General features: G+C 34.6%; 1 protein-coding gene across 18 annotated transcripts in view; it reads right to left on the reverse strand.

Moving 5' to 3' along the window:
• Positions 1–19,917, reverse strand: part of MYT1L (myelin transcription factor 1 like) — a 331,525-nt gene that overhangs the window by 53,999 nt on the left and 257,609 nt on the right. For 10 of the 18 annotated variants that reach the window (XM_072036410.1, XM_072036408.1, XM_072036409.1 and 7 more), the window contains 6 exons: positions 16,613–16,824; positions 10,485–10,732; positions 8,198–8,434; positions 6,321–6,442; positions 5,879–5,941; positions 5,302–5,370 (listed from right to left, as the gene is read on the reverse strand). In XM_072036410.1, the coding sequence (XP_071892511.1) occupies positions 5,302–5,370; positions 5,879–5,941; positions 6,321–6,442; positions 8,198–8,434; positions 10,485–10,732; positions 16,613–16,824 (951 nt within the window). The remainder of the gene's footprint in view (positions 1–5,301; positions 5,371–5,878; positions 5,942–6,320; positions 6,443–8,197; positions 8,435–10,484; positions 10,733–16,612; positions 16,825–19,917) is intronic. The other 8 variants (XM_021267544.4, XM_072036414.1, XM_021267546.4 and 5 more) reach the window with 2 other exon arrangements.

Consider the following 19,917-nt stretch of genomic DNA (forward strand, 5'->3'; position numbering starts at 1 on the left):
TGAATATTTAAAGTTATACTAACATGGAAGATTTTTTCTATAACTTTGAGCTAAGCTAATCCTTTCTATCCAGAAAAGGGTACTGCATGTAGTTATTCCTCCTTGAAAAGTTGTGGTGAACCTTTTAAGCCAGGGAGAGCTTTAGAGAAGCTCACTTTTCCATTTGGACTTAGTGAAAGACAATGCTAGGATGACACAACTGGGAATGGGGAGACAAGGCTAAGGGGAAGATAAAAGAAAGAGTAGAGGATGACCACCAAGATATGAAAACTAGTGTAGAGTGACAGGGAGAGAAGGAGGCACATAAATTCAAAATCTTTCTTTATTTTAGAGAATGCACAAAACCAGACTGAGTTCCTAACTTCCAGAAGAAAAAAGGTGGAAAAGAAAAGCTTTCAGGCTTCATTGCATAGGCTTTATTTCAGGCTTTATTGCATAAAATGAGACTGTCCTCCTCCCTGTAAGTGCTGTAGGGTAATGCCAAAAGATGTCCTCCACAGAAACAATAATGACATGCAAAATCTACATAAAGACACGGATGCTTGGGTTCTGAAGTAATGGGAATATTATATATCATCCATGTATCCAGACTCGTAGGCACCTGGTTGAACTGGAAATCTTTCTGAGGTTCAGAATCTTTAATATAAGCACTAATGTAATTTCCCGTAAGAAAACTGACCCAAAAGACAAAGGGTAAATGTTGATAATCTGACAGTCAGTTCCACAGTAGTGCAAGATAAAGTTTAGTTACCTTTTTAAGAAGTATCAGTATTTTTACATCAAAGTAGGATCAGAACTAAACTTGTCATTTCCATGGACTCTCTGGAATCAGGTTCTCTGGTTAATGGGCTGGCAGTTCTCTGAGTATAAATGTTCTCTGTCAGCATGATGAATTTTGTCTGGGATTGATTTACTGACCATCAAAACATTTATTTTAAAACATCTTTTTTCTTTTAAATAAAAATAAAAGAGCTTTAAATGTTGCCTTTTATAATATTTATAATTCTACAATGGGATTAAAGTTCTGAAACAACTGTAAGTATTAGGAAGAACTTCTATGAAAAGAAGCTAATAAGGAAAAATGATGAGGAAAGGCCTCTAGGTAAGATTAAACTGGATTTAATTTATGAATATTTTAATATTGGTAGCTGTCACTAGGTGGGCTGTTAATTGCTTTCCCATAATAGTCAAGTTTACTTGTCTATATAGCATTACTAGATGTTTTAAAAATAAGTTGCTTTTTACAAGCATTATAATTCAAATCTTAATGTTGGAAAGGCTTGGATTCTTGACAAGCATTAATTTCTTCAGAGACCCTTAAAGCTGTTGACGTCCTTTTTACTACACCAGTAACTGAGAATTCAAACCACATAGAATATTTTGTTATTTCTGTTTTGTTATGTTAATGAGATCATTGACCAGACTGTGTAACTGCTTTGGCCTGTCAACAAACTATGCACAAAGACTCAAGTTCTCAGTCGGACTTTCGGTCAAAGAAGAGAATCACACAATCTGCTCAGTAACCAAAAGCAAGAAGCCTTATTTCAGCAAAGTATGGTTGACAAGGAATAATCAGGACAACCTTGGAACAATTTAAATGAAAGTCACAACATTACTTTTCTGGTAGCCAGGAAATGTAGGTGATGGAGTGATGGAGCTTATAGAACCACAATAACCAAAAGGCAATACAGTGAATATAATTATTCAGCAAAATATTTTTTCTCTAAGCTTTACAGATTCTCCTGTTACTTTGATTAGGAATAGAATATGAACATTATCTGAAGTCTCCAGTGTCTGCTATTTTTAATTTCAGTTAGGTCTTAAAAAAAATCTGAGTGCTAGCAGAATTCTAGTTAGGAAGGTGCGTTATACATAATTTGTGTGTATTGTTAAAGTACACACAATAATATTGTGGCTTTGTAGAATGTGATATGAAGGCTATACTAGCATATATGAAATATTTTCTACATGAGCTATGCATGGCAAAGTGATAAAATTATGAAATCATCCCACAATATGCACTTTCTGAATATGCAATATGCATCCCACAATATGCAATTTCTGAACTGCAGTTCAGAAATTCAATCCCTATACTATCATCTCTTCTACCACACTACCAATTGTTCATTATACCTCACATGTTAGATAAATATTTTCCAGAAATTTTACAAAGGATGAGGTCTTTATGGATGACTGGAAATAACTATATGAAAATCAGAACGAGGAACAAAATATGAAGAGAGAAGAACAGTGCAGATTGGAAGGAACAGGACAGAAGGGAACTCAGCCTGGGATATAGACAAATAGTGTGTATATATTTCTCTCTAAAACCTGAGGCTTTAGAGATACTCACTGATACTCACTACTCTTCTGCTATCAGCAAATATGTATGAAACACGTTAGCAAAGTTCCCCACCTCTTTCTGGTGCCAATCCAGGCAGAATGTTATACCTTTTACTGCTGTTTACTATCACAGTAATTCAGTTGACCTGTGTAGCAGATTCCAAAAGTTCTCATGATGCTAGTGGCCTGACAGAGTGCCAGCAGGATCCCACATTATGGGAGTTGTGCTTCTTTTCAGCTTGCTCTTTTTAAAAGCAAGGAAATTATACCCCCAAACCTCACACACGAAAATATAACAAATGTAAATGAAGTACTTCACAGTTTAAAAATTCCCAAATCAAAGTTGCTTATGTAGCTTTGGTTTAGCTGCTTCGTGCATATACATAATCATTTACATGATCACATCTTCTCTGCTATTAGGTAGAGAACAAGAGCAGAAATGAAAGTTGTATAAAGGATGCTGTCATCCATAGGACTCCCACTTCCCTGTTTTTGAATATATTTCTTTGTACTAACTTCAGCATGATGGCTAAGAAGCAGAGAACAATAAAAATATGAATATGATGGAGATGTATGGGCTGATTAGATAAGGAGCTTGAGACAGAGTAATGTAGAAAAAAATGACAAAGAAAACAAGACAGCGTGAATGGGCAAAGTGGAAGCTGGGACTGAATAAAGAGTCTGGGGAGGAGGAGAAAGGATATTCCCGTTGCTGTTCTGGAACACTGGACTCTATTCTGTTTTTTTTTTATATAGCTCATTCCTTTTCACAGATGGTCAACGACTCAATGTGTAGAGCTGACGAATTCCCACAGCTTCAAGAGAATTCAATGGGTATTTAACTTTCAACATATACAGTTCTATATATCATGAAGAACCCTGACAAGCTGAGTCCTAGATGTCTCAAATTGAGCTATCAAAATTACATGTTTAAGTTTTCTGTCTTTAAATTAGTGATAATACCAACCCTGACTTATTTCAATGTATAATTGCAGGTGAAAATAAATTAATCCCCTTATAACCAAGATATGTTAATTAAGAAACACTCAGATGCAATGATAGTGACAAATATGTGAGCGAATTAGTAGATATAATCTGAGAGTACAGTTTGAGAAAAGTGCAGTGGATAACAGACGGGGCCACACATGGGATAATGAAGAATATAGAGGAAATCCATTAGTTGTTTATGCAGTGACTACTGGCTGTCCTGTGCAACATTATTTGTTGTCCTGTGGAAAAACATATGATCAGAAACTGAAGGATTGCCTTGTAATGAAAACGCAAAAGAGAATCAAGTTAAGTTAGCCTATTTAAAATTCTCTCATTTCCTGACTTTTGAATTAATCTAACAGAGTTTTAATGTGTTCATTGGGTACTATGATAACTGCTAAATAATCATGTTAACCTAAACTTGTAATTTTAAATATGTATTAATCTTGTTCTCTTTGCGTAGGGAAAACTCACAATAGATAAAGAGAATAGCATGAAAAATTATTGGAACTCAAGTTCAATCTATCTTTTATTCACTCTGGTCTGTATTGGGTAGGCTTGACTACAGATGCTTTAGAAAATTAGAGGAGATGGGATAATTCAGGAGCACTTTCCCAACTCAACTGTAAATTTTATAAATGGTTAGAGCATCAAAGTATGTGCTTAAAGTATTATTCATGCTGCTCCAACAGTCTTGTCTATGCTTTGTTTATGTAATTACAGTTCCTTGAACTACTTGACCCGTTCCAACCCAAAATACAGGCCCAAATCCGAGTTTATCTGGGTTATTTGCCTGTATTCTGCTTATACTTATATATGTTCTTTGATCTCATTCACAGCCTTTCCACTGGCATATCACATAGCCTTCTAGTAGCAGATACTACCGTGATCTGAACTGGTTGTTCAGAAAAGTTAGTTTTGACTGGAGAGGTAATACATGTGATTTTTGTTCCTATTATTTGCAATTAGTGACTAAATTAGATAAGACTAGAAAGAAAGCTAACTTCAGTAGCTTTCAGTAGCTTTCTCTTGCTTGCTTTCTCATCTTTCCCATTTGTTAGTTTTGTTGTTGTTGTTGTTATTGTTTTTTTTTTTTTATTATTATTATTTTTCATCCAAGTACTGAACTCGAGTAATGTTAGTTAAGACACTCATGTATGGTAAAGACAGAATATTGCTTATTTGTAGTAGCATAAGCTATTCATTCATATTTTCCCTACTCAGTTTTCTCTTGTTATTTGTGAACATCTTCCATGTTACCCATACTACCATCTCAGGAATACCACTAACTCATAGCACAGAGAAATGCTATAGTTCTTCCACATACAGAATTCCAATCAAACATATGGTGCAGGAAGACCGATCAAAGCTAAGTCTTACAATTCTCTAACTTTCATAGCTCACAAATGTCATTCCAAATAACTGCAAGGAAATTGGAAAGAATGTGTGTTAAAAAGGGGAATAACTAACTAGACACTAAAAAACATAGTCAAATGAGAAAATGCATTAAGCTGTTAACAGTGATACAAACCTGGGGAAGATTACGCAAACATTTGGAATAAGCAGATTGCTCTCCCTTCCAGTCTAACTCTGAGAAGCTACACAATTTTACTAGTTGTGTAATCAGAAGTATTTCATTAGTCTAATCCCATGAGATTTTTCTGTTCTAACTAGCAAGCTCGAATGTCCAGAAAAAAAATGAACAGGAGTTTAAATATCTAGTTTAAACATTCTACCCCTATTACTTAATGAATACAGAAAAGAAAATACTATGTCATCAGACTTATGCACAGACCCAGTCTGTGTGGAATTTCTAAAGAATTCACATACTTTCCAAGCATGGATCAACTCCCTCTGCATCATCGAGCAGGTCTCCAGACACATAGTGTTTCTAATTTCTTATGTAACTATACAGTTTGTGGTCAAATAAATATTTATAAAAAAAATATTTGTTTTTTTATATCTTACTTGAGTTCTTGTGAGCTTGTGGCCAGCATACTTCGAATGCTTTTGTCAGCCAAGGGACAGCCAGATAAACTGTAAGACATGGTAGGACAGACAAGTAAGTTAATCTTCTTATTAACTGAACACTTTCAAACAAACACAACATAAAAATTAAAAAGTAAAAGTTTGTAATGCAGAAAAGCGATGGGGCAAGTGCTGTAATATTGAAATTTGTAATATAGTTAACCCTCTGAATATATTTAGATATCAACATTACTTCCAAAATTACATACTATAAATGTTCTTTTTTGTTTGTTTGTTTGTTTTTTGTTTCTCTATTAACTAGTAAAATGTAACAAAAATATTTGTGGTTCCTGGGTTAACTACTTAAATGCTTAAGAATACTTTGGAAATTTTAGTAATCTATTTAAAAATAAAAGACGTTTATACAACACACAAATTAGCATGCTTTTAAGATCAACATATATTACTCAAAGGGTTAACACATAGTTCAACATTTTACTTTGACAGCATTGTTGAGGTAAGCTGAAAACAATAAATTGAAAAGACAGAATCCACCATGAAAAAAATGAAGTCACACCTTCTATGTGAGGCGTAATTACCAGTCACATGACCACTCCCATCACACCCTGGTGTTGGACATCTGCCACCAAACAAAAACAAAAACAGCCAAAATAGTAAGTATGTTAAAAAAAAAAAAAAAAAAAAAAAAAAACTTTTAAAAGTTTCATTGTTTCCAGTTTAGCTGCAATGACTGCAAGGGGTTTTAAGCATCCTAATCGAAAAGCTGCAAAATGAACAGGATTAAATGAAAATGGCGTCTCAATACAATATAGCATCATTAAGAACAAGCAAATACACATTAGCTTCTCACTTTGCTTAACTGGCAGTTTGAAACATTTATATGCTGCAAATGTTGCATGCTCATACTGCAAGGCGTATATGTACTCGTTTGTTTAAAAGAAGACAAAGAGAGAAAAGTTTAAAAGGAGAAAAATAATTTCACCTCACATTATGCTTACGTTATTAAATCCTTTTTGCTCTCTTTGCATTGAGGGTATTTGGGTTTAGGACTTGGGATTGTAACTTCACCAGGATACCTTCTTTCTTCAAGGGCCTCTTGGAAAGGATCCAAATCTTCTGGCTACCGGCAAATATATGAGAATTAGTTTCAAATAGGTGATGTTACAACTTACATAAAATAAAGCACAGTCATCAGACACTATCTCCTTCTTTAACCTAGTCTGTCAGAGAAAAAATAACTAAATTATTTTATATACTTTCACCTATTAAACCTTTAAATAGTACTTAGACATTTTGATGCAGACTTCACAATATATGGAAATTAATTAGGTTATGTTATTAGGAAAGAAAAAAAAGGCAAAACCCAGCTTTCTATATAACTGTCATAATATTTTCCTTGAAAAAAAAAATGTTTTTTTTTTCTAAAGTCACTGAAAAATTGAGGAACAGGAAAAAAGACTGAATGCAGCATCAAAAAGCTAAAAAAAATAATATTTTTTAACATTTTAGAACAAGTCAAAGATGAAACAGGAACAATCTCAACATCTGCTCACAGAATCTCCATTTGGGGAAAACCTCAATAAAAGTCTGGAAAATTATAATTATATAATTTATAATTAACTTTATTGGTGTATTCAGAAATTCTAAAGCATCTATTTCAGGAATGAAGTGGCTGAATGCATTGATTTAGAGATTCCTGAAGATGGTGCTATAAACACCATAGTAGAAATGTGGTGATCTGCTAGCTCTGATAAACAGTTCATACTGTATGTTTTACCTTAATAATGACAGATTTCCTAATTTCAGTGAAATTAATAGCAAAATTGTGACTAACACTGGAACTAGAATGTATTCAGTATACCTAGTGAAAATGCTACTTTATTATAAGTTTCAAAGGTTGGGAAAACAGATTTAAGTTTTAATTAAAATAGGCAAGAGGTAAGTCACACACAAATAGTTAGCCTAATTTTATAATTTATACCATCAAAACAAAGCAAAACAAAAACAAAACAAAATAAACAAACAAACAAAAGAACAAAGAACAGTCTACAGAAGTCTCTCAAAGTCTAAATTATATTGAATGCAGTATTGTAAACTATGCGAGCGGGTAAGGGTTGAAGCTTGATGAACAATTTCAATTCAATTAAAACTTCTCAGCAGACTTTTTCAGTGTTTTGGCTCACACCAGAACACATCCTACATATTCTAAGTTAAATTCCCTAATTTGTTTTCCTTATTTGCCTCTTCGGTTTAAAGGATTTTGCTGTTGTCTTAGTATCTAAATTGAAAAGTAACACCAGTTTCTAATATACTTTCTTTGTACGTATTCTTGAAACTAAGCATCTCATTAATACAGACCCTTTCACACACAGTTATCAGAAGTGTGTTAGTAATCTACAAGATTAGCTAAAATAGTTGAAAGTTTATATAATACTCTGCTGCTTTTATTTAAATTGATATCTAAGTAATACAAAAACTCAGCATATTGTCTATGGTTTTCAAATTCAGTGGAATATCTTGCCTTGAGAGCTGATTATCCCAGTATTGCACGGTTATGTCAACTTGCTTATATGGAGTAGCATAATCTGGATATAGTAAAACATCTTTACTGAAGAAAATGTTTGTTATCAAGATGATGCTGTTTAGAAAACATGATTCACATTCATGGTTCAAATGTTGTCTTATGGAACTTAGTCACAGATCAGATGTGTGCCATCATGATATATTTCTAAAGATTAATTAGCAGAGGTCCTTTTGTAGAAAACCACAATTTTTATCACCTATTTATTGTTTCCTCTTTCCCTTCAATTTTCAGAAATGCAACAAATTACAAAAAGTAGATTACAATGAGAACTAATAGATGAAAAAGACATACATTAATCTCTTTGGAATCATCTTCATCTATCCTACTGGGCTTCATTTTAGTGTAGTCCACTGGCAAGTCCCAGCAGTCACCCTCATTCAGTTGGTAACACCGGTTATTCATCACAGCTTGCCGTTGTGGTGACATTGGCTCCAATGGTGTTAAAATGGTACAGCAACCATCTCGCTGCCTCTGCTTATTCATGCTCAGATCCAAGGTCCCATTTTCATCGACTTCCATATCAGGATTCTGTTAAAATAAGAAAAATATTGTTAATTCAGCTTCACACTCTAAAACTGCTAAACTGCTACCTCTTTGTGTTCTTCAGTATATATGATTGCCTAGCAGAATGATAAAACACTTTTCCATTCCTGAATAGATTGTAAGCATTGAGCCCCCTCCCACACATAGCATGATGCTGTTACACAACATTAATGCTGTTCGAGTAGATTGCTTCCTGAATGGCTAATCTGATATTTGGGGGAACAGGATGAGTCTTCATTACAGTCTCCTGCCACCCAGAAAACAGGTGCAAAATTTGGGGTGAAAATGAGAAATATCTAAAGATATTTTCTTGTTGTTGTCTTTTTGCTCTTGGTCTACTCTGTGACAGGTGAATATCTTGAGTATCTGTGAGTTAACATCTGCATAATTCTTGTTTCCAGTCCTGTCACCTGTCTGGGTGTTCAGAGAAAAAAAAAAAAAAAAAAAGAAAAGAAATCTTTTCTTTGTAAAGTACCCAAAGAAGTCCTTTTGGACACCATTTGGTTTTAGGAAGAGAAAATGCCTACAAATTTCACAGTTCCTTCACTGCAAATACAATTGTATTGGCATTTTGTATACTAACTCTTATAATCAATAAATTTGGGTAAAAGAATATTTGTGACAATTTTTGTGGCAACTGAAGTATTGTCAAATTGTGAGTACAAGCTCTGACTTTTCCCTTTATAGAAACAAACAATTGTTCTCAATTTTATTAGATGAGGGGAAATAAGACATCTTAAATGAAAATGAATTTAAAAAAACTAAGAGCAAATAGAATAAAGGTGCCCACAAAGAATCCCTCATTTGTTCAGAAATAAAACACTCTACAAGATGTTTGGTTTCAAAAGTGGTGTAAATGCTACTGACTCCTCATAAGTCTAGCAACTTTCTCTCAAGTAACAAAAACACCATGAATGCAACCCTTCTTTTTTTTTTTTTTTTTTTTAAAAAGAAAAAAAAGTGACAATCCCCTCTTAGAATCATTTATTCAATTTGATATAGGGTTAAACATTAGGAAAGAGGCCCCTTCTGTTTTTGACATGTAAGATAATAAACATTTTATTCCAGCTTTTTCCATAGCATTGATACAACCATATTGTTTACATGCCAAAAAGAGATTTCCCTCTTATACAGTATTAAATAAATGAATGTAAAAAGAAGCATTTGAAAAAAAGTCATGAACCATTCCAGGTTAAATTATGTTTTATTACTAATACCTACTGTTAAGGGTTTAGTTTGTTATGAATGGCTTTGCACAATGGGGGCAAGAAAACCTTTGTCTATATGCAGAAGAACAGAACATGTCTGCCAGCTCAGAAGCTCTGCTATAAGCACAATAAAAACGTTTCCTCTGCACTGCATCTGTCTACTTAGCCATCTAGTGGTATCCTATAGGTAGCACTGTACTGTTTGCTGGTGCATGTTAAATAATCATTTTCAACAGCTATCAGAGTCAAAAGTTAATGTTTATAATTCAAAAATGAGTATTCAGCTCTTTAATGAATGTTGATAGTGCACTGTTTCTCTTTATATATAAAGCTTAAAAACAACATCTATAATTTTTGTCTCTAATTTTATAATATATTAAAACTATGAACATACAAATCATCAGTGACCCTACACTATTTTTCAGCACCTTTGAAGTCACCTGTACAGGAGGATTTATTGTTTGTTTCAAATGTCTTAAGCAATGACTTAAGAACTGCAATATCACAGGCACACATAGCATACAAGTACCATAGTTTTCTTTTTACAAGATCTTACAACATTAGGTTTCTAAATGAAATTACATCATTAAATCTTAATATTTTCATAAAATGTATGAATCAGACAGTGTTTAGCAAAAAATTCTGTAGTGAAATTAAGAGCACTTAAGCAACTCAAACATCTTTTATAATTATAGATCTCACTACTGAGACAAATTAAAAGGGGGGGGCAGGAGGAGAGAAGAGTAAGTACATGCTATCATGTTATCAGTATAAGCAGTTTATATACTGATTGGGATTTCCTGACAAACAGAATTACTTATTTTTACCCTTGCACAGAGATCCTGAGGCTTAGTGGAGAGGTTCTGAGGCATCTCCCTGCAGCGGGTGGAGAGATTCAGAATAGCAGTAGCAGCCATGTGCGCTGCCTCCATGTCATGAGTATAGTCAAAGCTGCTCTTGCTGCAGGTACTGCTGGCACTGCTGCCTCCACCACAACTCATATTGCTGCTGCTGCTAGGGGCATAACTGCTTGTTGTGCTGCTGGTTGGACTTGAATTCTTACAGTAACGTTTAGCTGTGGGAAGAAATATGACAAGGATGACTCAAAAGAACTAACATTCTGCATAAGTGAAAATAAAAACAAATTGCTGGAGGTGAAATTTATAATGAACAACAGTAACCATGCCCCCACCCTACCCCCCCGCCAAAAAAAAAAAAAATAATTAAAAAAAGCAATAAGAATGACGGCTGTATTTCTTGATTTTTGCCTGTGATTCTATATGCTAAACATGTGAGTTTATATGAAATAACCTCCTGCACAAATCTGTATGATGTGATCATGAATTATTCTGACAAACAGGCTAGATTTAGAAAAGAATAAAAACACAAAGAAACACTGCTTTTACCCCACGTATACAGTCAGACAGAAAGTAGGATCTGCTCAGGTCACTCAGTTTTGTTAATGAAGAGCAACATGTTACCATAACATTATAGGACTTTTTTCATAGTTACATGAGCAAATGTAATTGTAAGGCCTAGGCTCCCCAGAGCTACTGGAGAACAAGCCCATTATAAAGCTAATGGGCTTGGGTCTCCGGGCCAAAGTGCTAACCGTATGTCCTTAAACACTTCACATTTCCTAACAGGTTCTTCCTACACCACATTAGGTAATTAGCCATCAGAAAGGAAAGGAGGAAGAGAACATGATGAAAGTAGAAGGAAGCTGGATCCACACCATGGATCTCACAAAGGCAAAAGCAGTGACTGTACAAATGGAAACAAATGTAAGTGAAACAACCCCATCTTCAAGCATCTCAAGTGCCCACAACTCTGGAGAAACAATGCAGGCCAAACATACTCACTCCTGCTTTCACTGAGGACAGAGGCACTCAGCTGTACTCTGGCTGACAGAAACCACTAACACACTGACAAAGCTTACTTCCATCCCATTTAAATACAATGCAGAACAGTTGCTGCTTTTAAGAACTGCTCCTTGCAGCCAAATGTATTACAATAGCAATGCAAAACAGTCCTATTAGCCCACTTATTTCTTCAACCTTCTTCCCAAATTAACTATTTAAAAGCATTTCTATAAAATACAAGAAAGTGTTGTCTGGTCTCCTAAATCTAAACGTTTATATATTTTCATATAAAATAAATGTCAAGGTCAGAGGATACATACATGGATATTACAGTGACTATTTCCCCTTTAGAGAGAAATACATACTGCAGAGATCATACCATATAGCACAGTATAACAATAACCAACTAGCATGCTGATTAGAGAGCTATACAAAAAAAGGTCAGACCCTAGCTAGAGCTCTTCTGTGATGGGTTCCATTTAAATGCCAGACTCTTCAGGTGTATTTGTCTGAGCAGGCATACATATAATAATCTGCTCCCATGAGCACAGCCCATTTGTGAACCACAGGCTGCTGTGGTAGACTGGCAGGGTTCAAAAGAAGAATCTGAAAGCAAAATATCTCTGCTAGAGCTTATGTCATCCTTCTTCTTTCTCTACAAAACTGAAAAAATCATGGCACTATTTTTACTGTAAAGCGTTTCACTTAATTCATAACAGATGGAGTTTTCTCAGGAATGCCACATAATGCACAGGGTGTGATTTTTTTTTTTTTTAAGTGAAATGAATGCTAAACATTCATCACTTTTCTTTGTTTTGAACACATAGTAGCACTACTCTAGCAGAGTACCCACTAATAATAAACCTGTGAACAATTCCTCCAGAGTTTCATCTTTAATATAGTAGTCAGTGGTGGTCATTAAAAATTCAGCATTTATCCATTGTTACTTTGCAATGGTATCCAAGACACAAGAATTTTCCTATACTTCAGGAAGAAAATAAGTGAATAATTCAATTCTTACTGTGTTAACACAGCAAGCACCCTGTACCACTGAACTTGTCAAATCAGAAATATCTTTCAAAATTCATATGAACAAATAAGTCTTCTGTTACTAGTAAAAAAAGTTAGTCTTATAGGAAGTCACATTTAAACAAGCATAAGAGACATGCTATATTGGAAATCATATATATAAGAATGTGTGTTAAAGAAAGGTGAGGAAACAGGCAGCTTTATAGATAGGACCAGAAACTCATGCATGCTCTGATACGGACTCCTCTGTGGCCTTGGTCGACCTATATTATCCCTTGAACTCATTTTCCCTATAAATATAAAATTGCTTCTAAAATTTAGTTGTGTTGTGATTTACTTGCATAATACTTTGAAGGTGTAAAGTGCTATAAGCATGCTACACAACTGTTAGATTTTAGATTACCAATGATTTAAGCAAAACTTGGAGAGAAATGGCCATGGTCATTTTACATTTACTATAAGTGTACATTTTAAAACACGTCACATAGCCCAGTCTGTTCATTCCATGTTAGCTTTTCAGAAGAAACAAAGATGACTAATTCATGATGAATTAAACCAAGTCCATTTCTAAGGAAGGGAAAACTACATTGTTTCAATACCAGGCAATTCTGCTTGCTAGTAGCCCAACTCTGTGGCACCAGGTTTGAAGATCTGCAGTCCAGCTATGCTTTATGATCCAGCAGTAAACCAAATGTGGAAAATGTTTTTCCTGTTAAATAATAGACGCAAGTCTAACTAGCTGCATATCCATCCAGCATGCTGGCCTCCCACTGAGCATGCCTAGGGGCTGATTACAGAAAACCTCTCTAAGTCTACAGGCTCCTCTTGCTAATTAACGTAAGAGTGGAAGAGATCCCAACAACTTAAAGGACTAAACTCAGGTATTTGGTATGGAATTAAATTTTACCCAGCCACCCTCATCCTCAGTATTGCCTAAACATGGAATCTGTTACATAAATTAATTACAGTTTCAATATGTTTTATGACTCACCGTGACAGATTCATCTCACCTAATTTCAGGTATCTGACCTAGTCATTTCAGGCTTTCTCTAATAGCATGGAAAAAAAAATAGGAACTTTCAGGTGGTGATTCACCTGGTCAGTTTTAAATATGTACTCCAGGAGGAGATCAATTACATCAAAGAAGCATCTATCTTCCTCCATGGATTTAAAAAGGGTGACTAGCTCAGACAGAGGTGCTACCCATTGTAAAATTCTAGACATGGTCAAATGAATCCCACCCTTACTGTTTTCTCAGTGTTTTGATAGAAGGTCCCAGTATTGTTTGAGGGATGAGAGGAGCTCCTGTCATCACCTGAGAAACGAACAGTTGCTATCTTCTCTGCCTGCTGAGTCTAGATGTTCTTATCTCTGTTGTGGTATACCATAAACCCAGTAAACCCAAGATGTGATCCACCATGAAAATGTTATCAAAGACAAAGCAAGTCCACAAACACAAGCAGTACTTACTCCTAAACAATTATCAGAGCATCCTATCTCACAATATAATGTATTCATTTTCTTTCTCTTTCTTTCTTTAAAAAAAAAAAAAAAAAAATGAAAAAAAATCAAGAAAGGAATCCAGAGGAGCTATTTATGTTCATGTAACTCACAACCACACACTATTGAACATATAATCCTTTTCTCTCATGATGAAAATACAATGCTTGTTTACAATTAAAAAAAGATTGAAGCACAAGGCTATTGATTTTTCATATTCTTAGACTATTTGTCTCATCTTATATGGTCAGAAAAAAATAATCTGTTGCATACTTAAAAGTACTCCAGATAACTTTGACTTCCTCTCAGCTTTTTCAGTATGACTTTTCAGAACTAAATCTGTTCTTATATAAATGTATTTGCTGCCATATATAATAGGTGTGCTCTCTGTACCTCCATAATGGCTTTGGCATAATTTATTTTACACCCGACTACAAAATCAGCTAGAAATACTGCAAAATTTCTTGTGGAAAAGTGGCTCTTTTAAGTGAAGAGATTCTTCCCGAAATCACCTTCATATTCAGTTATTTCCAGTAGCTATCATCAAAATCCAAGATCCATTGAAAGTTGGCGCCAAGAATTTAGTTAATCGTTCTATGACTTCAGGTGATTTTCTTGAGGAACTTTAAAGCCCTTTGCATATTTAAGATGAACACAACAGAGTGGCTGTGTAATATTAAATACAGGGGGATCCTAAAGGTTTCATGAACATCACTGATTGGGTACAAAGAAAAACTCAAATGATGTTCTGTGTCTGAGACCATGTCAGCATGGTCAAACAGCACACACATAACTTGGAAACAGCTACAGCATATGCCACCTGCTGCAGAGTCAGTGATATTGAGTAAATCCATAGGAAATTTGCCTTTATTTAGCAAACAACCTGCTCCAGCTGTAATTGGCATTAACTGTTCTGAGTATAAAAGAACAACATATACTTGCTGCACCAGCATGAATCACATGTATCAGGGTCCCTCAGTCCTCTCTGACTTAGATAATGGGGCAGTGAAACAATATTGTACAAATCTAGCAAGATTCTCAAGTAAAAATTATTATTATACTTATTTATGTCAAAGGAAGATGTGAGTGTAGAAAGACAGCAGTACCACCCTAATCTTTCATTTTTTAAGGCCACTGTTGAACTTGTATTTGATGTAACATGTATTTTCAAGTTCTGATGATTTGGAAAAAAAAAAGTGTAATTTTTAATTCTTTGCTGAAATAGGGTCTTAAATGAGGAAAAATATATATTACTTGCTTAAAGCAAACATCAGTAATTTGATCCATAATTATGCATATCCACGGGTTCACTACCTATACACTGATTCTTTCCCTTCTGTAAGAGTAAACAGAACATATACACAAGAGTTAATATCTCATTTCTTATTATATTTACCTTATATCATTAGGTTACTAACTGCAGTTAGAGCTACTGCATTACCCTTAATAATGTTCAAGCCCTTATTCTGACATAGGCAAATAAGATGAGTGTATGAGAGAAGAAAAAAGGGCATTTTTACTCAAAAATGTGTTGCCTTTCTCCTTTATGCTATAGTGGAAGAACTTGCCTGTTGATTCTATGAGAAAAAAAAAATCCAAAATATCCGAAACATGAAGGCAGGATCTGTAAAAATATTCCTTTTCTCCACTTACCTACTTTTGAATGTCAGAGCCCGTATTCATATGTCAGCATAAATTGTTCAATATGGTATATTTCTTTCTGTTTTTCTAAACAAAAATCTGACACCTGCTTGAAATTTCCTATGGTAGTCTGTGAGTAGCATAAAATATTTTAACAATGACAACAAAAAGATAAAGGCACTGGTTTATTATTATATATATAACTTGTATTGCTCTGAAAAAATCTTGAAGTCCTCAAGAGCTACAATCCAATTCATATATTCTTTATGATGTAGATCATTTTTTTTTTCCCTAAAAAAAATCCTCTTGCCTGATGGACACCATTTTCTTCTCCTAAACTGAAGTCATGTTTAGCCTAATTTTCAACATATTACTTATATGAGGTTTTCCAGAGAATTCAACAGGTATATTCACAAGGACAAAATGAGCAGAAATGCCTCATTAAATAAGTAGCAGTGATTTCTGAAAGTGCAACGAGATACAGGTTTTCTACTTCCATGTCCCCACAGAGTAAGTAAGCTATCTTTATGAGTTACCTGACCTACTGTACAGAAGTGAGAATACTAATGTGACCCATGAGGCCAGGTCTCCCAGATGGCAACATAACACACTGCTCCTACACCACAAGAACTAGCTCTATTATTCAGCTTTTATTGCAATCTCAACACATCCCAGGAGCTTAATAGCTGGAGGTGTTCTTTCGCCAGTGCAACAATTGTGAAGCAAGAACCGAATAAAACAACAGTGGTTTTTTTTTTTTTTTTTTTTTTTTTTTAAAGCCTTTAAAATATCTTACACATGACAGCATTCCTCATGATATTATATGAACATGAAAACATGTTTTAATTGTATGATGTTTACATATACAACAACAAGATTAACTGCAAACTTGTCTCTCATGTATAAGAGTGTGCACCTCCTACCATCATATCCTTTGGGGGATATATCTCTGGATTGCACCTTGGGAGCTATGGCTCTCTTGCCATAGGCATGGTTGTCATAACTGTTATATTCAAACGTAGTCTTAGAGTATTTCTCTAGTTCCTTGGCCAAGTTGGAGCGGGGTGTGGTGGTGGGGACATTGTTTCTGTAGCCATACTGAGGGATCTCCAATTGCTTAACAAAGCACATGGGCCTAGAAATTAAAGATATGTAAAGTTTGTTAGATGCAGTTCAGTTTAATGTGTTTGTGCATAATTTATAGTTCAGATTAGAAAATCGTAGTTATTTCTTGTACTCAAGAGAAAGCAATATATTATTGCATTTGCTTGGTTTGGTTATTTTCAGCAGACAAACAATATATATTTTCTTGAACAAAGCCTAGACAAAACTATTTCTAATACCACTAAATGTATCCTGTAGCTATTTTAAAATTCTATTTTAAAATACTTCAGGGTTTCCCTTTCCCCATGTAAAATTGCATCACATAGCAAACATTTTCTCTTTTGGGAGTTGAAACAAAAAGGGGTAAGTGGACCAACAGGAGAAGTTTGGACAAATTTCTTTAAGTATCAAAACCAAAAATTAGCAGTTGAAGCTCCATTTAATCAATAGAGTTTCCTCTAAATTTCTTTCAACAAAGTTGTATGCTGTTTTCCTGTATGTTTTCCAAAAGAGTTAGTCCTGTTTCATCCTGTTTCATTCTTCAGTATACAGATCCAGGTTAATTTTGAGAAATACACATGAGATTCTCACAATCTCTGTGGACTTTGAGCCACTGCCTCACAGGTCCTGCTCACCCTTAAATGAAAGGTTCTGGCAGGAGCTGCAAATCTTGTTATACAGATACATGCATGAAGGAAGGTTCTGTGAATGAATACAGAACAAAACTATCAGCTAAATTTCTCTTTCCTTTAGGGTCAGAGAAGATAACCAGGAAAAGCCCCAACTGATCTTTCAGGTCACTGAAGTAAGTTTTGAAATAGTGAAGGAATGCTGTAGTGAACTCCTCCACTGTCACGCTGTCTTCTGCATGTGGACACAGAAGTCATCATCTCTCAATGTATAAAGCAAGTAAATAAAGGTCAGATCCTGCATGCTTTACCTATATAAGAAAGTGTTATATAAATGAAGCAAATGCTACACAGTGATGCATGTCTACCTGCTGCATTTAGCAGGAGGTAAAGATGATGAACAACAGACCTGAGGTGCTTCTGCTGGAATCAAGAATCATCAAGCTTGTTTTTTTCTTTTTTTTTTAATTATTATTATTATTATTATTATTTCTTTTGTTTTCTCTACTGCATTTATAAACAGAGGAAATAGAAGAAACATTCACAGGATCACAAATTCAGTCAAGACGAGAAGAATCATCATGCTGCCTGACAAAACGGGATGTGGTGTCTAGTAAGAATTAAGTTTTGAAAATATATATTTCTATTTTTATTTTTTTCTGGAAGAATTCTTTTCATATAATTTAGTCAGGATGTGTATGTAAAAATCGGCCAAAAAAATCATATTATTCATACTATTCCTTTTGACTTATGTATGCTCATTTCTTTAGACAGGTTTCCCTCCAAAATACAGGGCGCTCATGTACACAATGAGCTGATATTAATAGTATTTTGATCCTACCTCAAGATAATCTACACTTAGCTAAAAAAAAATGCAGCTCAATTCCTGCACATTCAATGTAAAACCAAAATTTCTACAGAACATAAGTCTTATGAATTTGACTTCTTCCAAAGAAATTTTAAATGCAGGTGGGATGGAAACTGGCATGAAGACAAGTATGCGAGATTTACTCTTGGAGCATCTCTCTCTCTATCAGACACCTGCATGTAAATATTATAAATAACTCCCAAGTTCTTCATCTTAAATACTTCAATGATTTAATGGTAAAAGGGAAAGCAGGAGATAAGATGAAAGCATTGGGTGAACTGCCTATAAAATTTGAAACACAGGGCAGACTCACAAGCAAAGTTAAAACTGCTATGCAACTTCCCAGGGAGTTTGCCAGCAAACTAGATGAGCTTTTGAGCAGTTGCCTTCTTTGCATGGCATCTGACTTCAGTGACTTCTAATCAGCAGTGTTAAAAAACACTGCATTTTTCATTTACCTTTTTCCATCAGTGAGAAATTATATTATTCCCTTAAAAGGTCTTTTTTATTAGCAGGTTTTAAAGAACCTTTCTCTAAGAAAACTGTCTGGGATGCTATATGAAAAATAGCATAACCTGAATTAGGGACAGTTAAAACAAAGCCCATCAAAAATAATCCGAGGAACATAAAAAAGGTCAATAAGCTCTACAAAAAATATTCTGCAGATGTGAACCATAATTCTGTGTTCTTAGGTTTATTGGTGTATTATGTTTTTTGAAAAGGTCATCAAGATTAGATGAAGTTTAAGAGAATATGCAAAGAATAATGTTAATACAGTAAAAAAATTTCATTTTAAGCTACCCTATCAAATTTTAAATCCAAATACGAAGAAACCTACAAGATCAGTAGGAAAAGCTGTGGTACTTCCTTCATGTTCTTCACAACAGCTGAGAGGGATGTACCTAATCTAGCCCACAAATATCTCAGTATCCATGGAGAAATTCTGCAGCTCTTGGGGCATCATCAATATAAGGCTTGTAAAATCATGCAGAGGTCTAGTCCCTTTACATGTATCCTTCACAATCCTTAGAAACAATATTTTTTCCACCCACATATCTCAAAAGAAGAGACAATAGCACAAAGCTGGATACAGCTTTGGATAAATGCAGAATCCTATGTGGATGAAGAAAATGGGTATAATTATGTCAAACTGGTTCAAGGTCCTTCCCATTAAAAAAATTAGGACAATTTTTCTCTCTTTCCATCCTTCCTGGCAGTGAGTGGGGAAACAGAGACAAAGAACTACATCTGACTTTATTTTGGAATCTAAGCTACACACGTCATTTTTCCATGTGTCCTATCAAAAGGTCTACTATTGTTTTGGTAATGCAAATAGGGCTTCTGGTTTAATTTAAACTGATATTTACTAGTAAAAGCCTGCTGAAAAAACCAAGACTTACCGGTAAATATTAGTTTATTCCCAAAAGATACCAACTTTTTTCACATTGTTCTTAGACTTTGCACTCCAGCAGTCATCTTTACACCAAACAATGCCTAAGACAAAAATGAGCTTTTCAGCTTTACATGTATTTGCCAAAATAGTTACCAACCCTCCCCCATGTAAATTGAGTGGGAAATATATTCTGTGAGAACTGGATCCAGAAGCCCTAATTCTAATTCTTCTTTA

The sequence above is a fragment of the Anas platyrhynchos genome, chromosome 3, assembly GCF_047663525.1.
Source record: "Anas platyrhynchos isolate ZD024472 breed Pekin duck chromosome 3, IASCAAS_PekinDuck_T2T, whole genome shotgun sequence".
Lineage (NCBI taxonomy): Eukaryota > Metazoa > Chordata > Aves > Anseriformes > Anatidae > Anas > Anas platyrhynchos.